Genomic DNA, 7,356 nt, shown 5'->3' on the forward strand with positions numbered 1-7,356 from the left:
GTCTTCAGATGCACCAGAAGAGGGCATCAGATCTCATTACAGGTGGTTGTGAGCCACCATGTGGTTGCTGGGATTTGAACTTCGGACCTTTGGAAAAGCAGTCGGGTGCTCTTACCCACTGAGCCACCTCACCAGCCCCCTCCATGCCACTTCTTAAGTTACATGAGTATCATCCAGTAAGGACCTAACAGGGTCGAAATTCCAGTTGTGTTAATTATTTAACTCGACCCTTCCACATACCTCACTGTGTTCACCTGGTAAATAGAACAGATGGTTTGTTCTACCAAAACTGATATCCCAGTTTAGTCCCTAAAGTAACAGCAGTAAGGGAGTGGTAGGCCCTTTAAGAGTGGATTAGGGTATCACAGCTCTGATTTCATGAAGTGACTAGGTTAGTTTGTGGAAGCAGGCTGTTATAAAGCCAGCCTGGAGCTGCCCCTACCTCTCCTCAGGACCATTCTTGTTTGCACTTCCAGCTCTCACCATGCATGGAACAGCATGTGATCCATACCGAAAGTAGAGCAGATGCCACCAGCACGCTCTTAAACTTCCTGTACGACTACAAAGCAGATAAACCCCTTTTCTTCATAAATTACACAGGTGCAGGTACTGTTATAGCAACAGAACACAGACTGAAACAAACGAAATCGTAATACTAACTCACAGGGTAATAAGAATTGAGTTGACCTATCAAAAGCACTTAAAACCTACCCAGAATAAGACTCAATAACTGTGCGATTTAGTTTTATTATTATTATTGTTATTGTTTAACAATGTAATAGAGGGGGCTGGAGAGATGGCTCAGTAGTTAAGAGCACTGACTGCTCTTCCAGAGGTCCTGAGTTCAAATCCCAGCAACCACATGGTGGCTCACAACCATCTGTAATGGGATCTGATGCCCTCTGAAGATAGCTACAGTGTACTCACATAATTAATTAAATAAATAAATAATTTTTAAAAATCCAGATAGAAAGACAGGAAGAGATCATCAAGGACTTACCAGGANTCCCAGCAACCACATGGTGGCTCACAACCATCTGTAATGGGATCTGATGCCCTCTTCTGGTGTGTCTGAAGACAGTAACAGTGTATTCACATACATCAATAAATTTAAAACATGACAGAGCTTTAAAAAAAAAAAAGAAAAATGTAATAGAGGAAAAAAAGTGTTAGGACAGTTAGATGCTAAGCATTAAAAAAGGTGTGAAGAGCTACAGAGATGGCTTAGCAGGTAGAACCCATGGGTGGTACTCTTCCATGTTAGGCGTGTAAAGCTGCCTGTAACTCCAGCTCCAGGGCACGTGATGCCTTCTTCAGGCCTCTAGAGGAACCTGCACTCATGCTCATACACGCGCATGCAGACACATATACATAATTACAAATGATAAGATGTCTTTTGTTTTTGTTGTTTTAAAGAGTATGTGGGGCTAGCTAGAGAGATGTCACTAGTTAAGAGTCCTTGCTGCACAACCATCAGGACCTGGGTTCTGATCCCAGCACCTATGTAATAAGCTGGGTGTGGTCTCCTGTGGCTCTGCAGCCCCAGTGATGAGGGAGACAAAACCAGAAGATGACGAAGAAAAACACATGAGGGGTAGGGAGAGACCTGGATGTGAGGGGTAAGGCAGAGAGCGCTGCAGGAGTGCAGCCGTGCACGCAATCACTCACACAGGAGTGCAGAGCAAGCACACACACACAGACCACACACATGCACATGATCTAAAAAAGTCATTCATGAGAAATAGAGAATTGCGAGGAGGAAGGAAATGAAAGAAAAGAAAGATGGCTTCTGGGTTTTCCCAGCTGGCTGGATGCTCATCTCCACGTTTCAGATCGACAACTGCATTTGTATTTTCTGGGGATGGCGATCTTACCTTTTCTCTCGAACAAATGTGCTTCACCTTACGGATGTAGGTCTTGTCCTCCTTGACCTTGTACTCCACTTCACAGATACGGGCAAACTTAATGAAGCGCTTGTAATCAAAATTATTTTGGATTCCAAGATGGTGACAGTCTCTAGAAAGTTCCAAAGCAGAGATAGGAAACTTTTCAATGAGGAAGCTGCCTCAAATACGAACACTACAGGCTTTGGATCTACCAGCTTGCAGAAGGCTGGTCAGGGCCTGAAGGACATACTGAAGGACACAGGGGGTGTAACAGAGCCAGGCGAGTCAGTGGGAAATTTCCTGGAAGAATGTGAGGGGAGTGGCTAGAGAATAAAGGACTGGAGAGCCGTCACCAGAGACAGTGTGTGGATGCTGGGTTATGAACTGTAAATTAATAGCAACATGGCAGTTATCAAACAGCTAGGGGATTTTAAATCCTGACCATGTATTAAGTCATATCTTAGTTAGGAATGATGGAACACACCTTTAATGGCATCACTCCGGAGGCAGAGGCAGGAAGATCTCTGAGTTTGAGACTGGTCTGAATTACACAGCAAGATCCAGACAGCAAGGACAACAAAGTGAAACCCTGTCTCAAAAAAATACCTTCAAACAACTGCAGAGTGCTTTTAGGTTTAACAGAGACACTATACAGAGCCACACAGATAGGTTTTGCGATGAGATGCTATGTAGTCTGAGATTTACTTTAAGATAATGGGAGATCGCTCAGGTGGCGAAGACAGGCAGATCACTGGTCTGCAGAGTGAGACCTTGTCTCAAAACCATAATAAAATTGTAAGTGCAGAATAAACAAACAAACAAACAAAAAGACTAGCCATGTGAGCCAGGCAGTGGTGGCGCACACCTTTAACTCAGCACTTGGGAGGCAGAGGCAGGTGGATTTTTATGAGTCTAAGGACAACCTGGTCTATGTAGTGAGTTCAAGGCCAGCCAAACCACATGTTGAGACATGTATCAACAAACAAACAAAAGATTGATCATGTACTGACGTTCATAGCAGCTTGAGGCATGAGCTCCTGGAAGGTCGTCATTTGTTCTCACTTATTACTAAAATCTTTCAGTAAGTTTAAGAACAAAGTCTTGATCATGAAGATGAAAGTAGACAGAGAGAAAAAGGGGATTTTTCCCAGTTCAAAATGAGAGTCTTCTACCTTGACCCCAGCCTGGGAGCTACCCTGACACCCAGAAGAAAGAGTGACTGTGGCGCAGGAAGAGGGGTGGAAGGAGCCCCGCATCCTCAGGCTGAAGGGAAGGCAGTTTGCCTCCCACAGTGCCCATGAAGCCAGTGTCAGTCCATGCCAGGACCGCAGAGCCCAGCTTCGTGTCAGACGGGGTAGGCCCTACTGCTACATTTATACAGAGATTCTTAGCACCGCTTCTGGGAATCTTCAGTGCGTACCTGGCAAAATAATCCCATTTGTCTACGTCGATGCCATTCCTTTTGTTAGCCACTATCTCGTAAAGGAAGCTCTTCGTGGCAGGGCGTCCTTTATATGGCCACTGGAAAACAAGAGAATCTCATGGAGGATTTAGGTAGACAGACCTATTTATAAGCAACCGTATCGATCTGCAAATTATAAACAAGACACTCAAGTTAGAAGATAATAATCTTTCTTTCTCCTTCTCACTTCTAATGAAGTAGAAGAAGAAGAAACAGTGAAGTATGAGCTGTGCTGTGCTGTGCTGTGCTGTGCTGTGCTGTGCTGTGCTGTGCTGTGCTGTGTTATGCTATGCTATGCTATGCTATGCTATCACCACCAACCCTTCCAGCCAGGGATGCAGCTCCAAGGTAGAGGCAGGTATCAGTGAGGGCCTGGACCTGAATGGCAGGCACTGTGAAAATAAATGAATAAATACCAAGTTTGTGAAGGATTGGTGGGATGGCTTAGCAAGGAAGGGCTTTTGCTCCCAACCTGACTACCTGAGTTCTATCCCCAGGACCCACAAGGTGGAAGGAGATTTTAAAACGGACTTCAGCAAACTGTCCCGTGACTTCCACATGTAGCCCCCCCCGCCCCCGCCCCTCCGAAACACACACACAGATAAGTAAAAATGTAACTTAAAATTTTAACAAGTGGGGCTGGAGAGCACTGACTGCTCTTCAGGAGATCCTGAGTTCAAATCCCAGCAACCACATGGTGGCTCACAACCATCCGTAATGAGTTCTGATGCCCTCTTCTGGTGCATCTGAAGACAGCTACAGTGTACTTAGATATAATAATAAATAAATCTTTTTTAAAAAGTTTTTTACAAGTATATAAATAAAATGTTAGGCCTTCCAGTGCCATCGAAAGGACACTACTAATACATCTCCCCAAACCAACAATATGTTTATTTAATTACAAACTAGTAAAAAAAAAAGTTCCTTAAATGTTAAACCTTGAATGTATATATTGAAATAATAATGTCTTTCACTATGTGTGGGGGCTCTCTGTAACCTCAGCAGCACTCAGAAGATTGAGGCAGGAGTATGACTTCAAAGTCAGCAGGGGCTATACAGCAAGACTTCTCTCTCCTGCCCTCCCCCGGGGAAAAACAAAAAAAGAAATCCTTCTCTCTGTGTACACATATATGTATGTATTTATGTATGTGTGTATGCATTTATGTATGTGTGTATATATGTATGTATGTAATGTATGCATATACTAATATATTTCTCTTAGTTCCCTCCTTCCCGATTTTGCTGCTGTTGTTTTCATTCTGTAGCCCAGGCTGTCCTGGAGCTCACTCTATAGATCAGACTGCCCTTGAACTCAGAGATCCACTTGTCTCCACACCCAGCTTCCCCCCACCCTGTTTTTTCTTTTGTAACCCAGTCTCACCTTGATTTCATTTTATAGGTGAAGAAGACCCTCCCTTCGCCTCTCTCCCTCCTCTTCCTCCTCTCGGGACAGACTGCAACAGCCGTGTGCCAGCACAGCTGGGTTATACAGGGTTTTAAAACAGCTGCTCAGCTACTCTAAAGACAAGACACTCAAAGCATTTTTTAAACTAAATTTTTGTTTTATAAGTGAGATAATTGTTCCTCAACCTAGCTCCTGTGTGTGTGTGTGTGTGCGCATGCACATACAAGATGTACCAGAGGTCAATTGAGTGTCTTCTGCCTCTCACAGTGCTGGGGTTACAAGCCTGTGTCCAGCCATGCTTTTTTTTTTTTTAATTGTTGTTGTTGTGTTATTTTGTTTACTTGAGACAGGGTCCCCCTATGAAGGGCTGGGTGTCCTGGAACTGTCTATGTAGACCAGGTTGGTCTCTGTCCCTTGAGTGGTGGAACTAAAGGTGTCTGTTACCAAGTGTGGCTTGTGACATGGATTCGAGAGACCTGAACTCTCATGCTTGCATAGCGAGCCCTCTCACTACTGAGCCATCTCTCCAGCCCACGGTGTATACATTCACATTTTGATTCTCTTGCTTCTGCAGCCCAAGTACACTAACTATCGTTTGGGGTAAATAATGTCTAACGAACTCAAGATTAGGGAAAAATACATCACTCGGTTATATAAGGCAAATGCACGAAACTTACATCTTGACACTTAGCACTGAATGTGTAGCTCTGAAAGATTCCAGACCAGATCAGATAGGAAATACCAGCTGGCTCTAATTAACACAAATAAAAACTTACCAAGGAATCTTTGACTGGTGTTAAAGGTGGTCCCATAATTTGTTCCTTGATAAAGGTAATATCTTCTTCAGGGACGAGACCATAGTTCTTCATGACAAGTTTGAGTTCATTAGAATTAACCAGATGCTCAAACATCTCAATGGAGCCCTGTTCGTGCTGTGGAAAGTCAGTAGAATACGGCTTATTACAGGTTCTCAGCCACCAGGGGCTCTAATTAAACAGACTGTTCTGGATTCTAGGTCATACTCAGGTGAAGTCCCACCAAATGTTAACTATCCAGTTTCCAGCAACATTGTTACAGCTTTTAAGTTACTCAATATTTTATTTGTCTACAAAACATTTTCATTTGGTTGGCTGTTTTTTTGAGACAGAGTCCTACTATGTAGCTCTGGTTGGCCAGGAACTTGCTATATAGACAAGGCTGGCCTTGAACTCACAGAGATCCACCTGTCTCTGCCTTGTGAGTGCTGGAATTAAAGGGGTGCATCATCACGCCCTGTCACAAACAACTTTTATTAGTCTTTAAAATGCACAATGGGGGGGCTGATGAGATGGCTCAGTGGGTAAGAGCACCCGACTGCTCTTCCGAAGGTCCAGAGTTCTAATCCCACCCACCACATGGTGGCTCACAACCATCCATAACGAGATCTGGCGCCCTCTTCTGGAGTGTCTGAAGACAGCTACAGTGTACTTACATATAATAAATAAATAAATCTTTAAAAAAAAATGCACAATGGGAGGAGTCTCACTGAAGCACTCTCACAGATTCTCTGTCTTACTGATACCCCCCCGCCACTCTACAAAACCATATATACCAGTTTATTATTCCATAAATACAATGAATAACACTTTATAAAATATAATAATTTACATTATCAAGGAGATTATTACCAGATCATATCGGTAGAATGACTATCATTCTAAAATTTAAGGTTTTTTTTTTTTTCCATCAACAGAAGAACATTTGATGTGATAAGCTGTTTGTTAGTGCTTCCACCTTGTGGTCTACGAGGATATTGCACTGCTAGGAACTCAAAATCCCAGCTCTGGTGTCAAGATCTGAACTGAATTCTCAGATCTGTCACCTCGTTGCTCACCTGCTTGCTCCCATCTCTGCTCACTCATCACAATCACTGCGAAGATCAAATGACCCCAGAGACATCTGCCCTATTGCGCATTTTAACAAAACTGACTCGAAATGAAAACAAACCTGAAATGATCCTATAACTATTTTGAATTGGCTCAACTATGAACAGATATCTGTTCATAATTAACAGATATCTTATCAACGTATGTTATCTTGATGATCTGTTTTCTGTTTTGAGTAAAGGTCTCATTACATGACCCACATTGACCTAAACTCACTACACAGCCTGGCCTGGAACTTGCAATTGTCTCCTTGTGGCCTCTGGAGTAATTACTGGAGAATGCTGGATCATACTGTGTAAATTCAGGCACACATTCACTGTTTGAAGTACAAAACCATATTATCTAATAATAATAATAATTAGGGAAGCGTGAGACATGGGGTTGGAGAAGTGGCTTAGAGGTTAAGAAAACCTGCTGTCCACGCCGAGGACCTGGGTTTGGATGACTCACACCATCTGTGAGTGCAGATCCAGGGGATCCAATGGCTTATTCTCACCTCTGTACCAGGCATGCAAGTGATGCACACACGTGTGCATACAGGCAACACTTATACAAAATAAAACACGTAATTTTAAAAATCCTGTGAAGCCGGGCGTGGTGGCGCATGCCTTTAATCCCAGCACTCGGGAGGCAGAGGCAGGTGGATTTCTGAGTTCGAGGCCAGCCTGGTCTACAAAG

The 7,356-nt window shown here is 43.4% G+C and overlaps 1 protein-coding gene across 2 annotated transcripts in view; it reads right to left on the reverse strand.

Annotated features, from left to right (window-relative positions):
- Positions 1 to 7,356, reverse strand: part of Samhd1 (SAM and HD domain containing deoxynucleoside triphosphate triphosphohydrolase 1) — a 39,427-nt gene that overhangs the window by 14,081 nt on the left and 17,990 nt on the right. For both annotated transcript variants that reach the window (XM_021155903.2, XM_021155904.2), the window contains exons 7-9: positions 5,530 to 5,685; positions 3,307 to 3,407; positions 1,875 to 2,016 (exon numbers count right to left, since the gene is read on the reverse strand). In XM_021155903.2, the coding sequence (XP_021011562.1) occupies positions 1,875 to 2,016; positions 3,307 to 3,407; positions 5,530 to 5,685 (399 nt within the window). The remainder of the gene's footprint in view (positions 1 to 1,874; positions 2,017 to 3,306; positions 3,408 to 5,529; positions 5,686 to 7,356) is intronic.

This window comes from Mus caroli, chromosome 2 (assembly GCF_900094665.2).
Source record: "Mus caroli chromosome 2, CAROLI_EIJ_v1.1, whole genome shotgun sequence".
Lineage (NCBI taxonomy): Eukaryota > Metazoa > Chordata > Mammalia > Rodentia > Muridae > Mus > Mus caroli.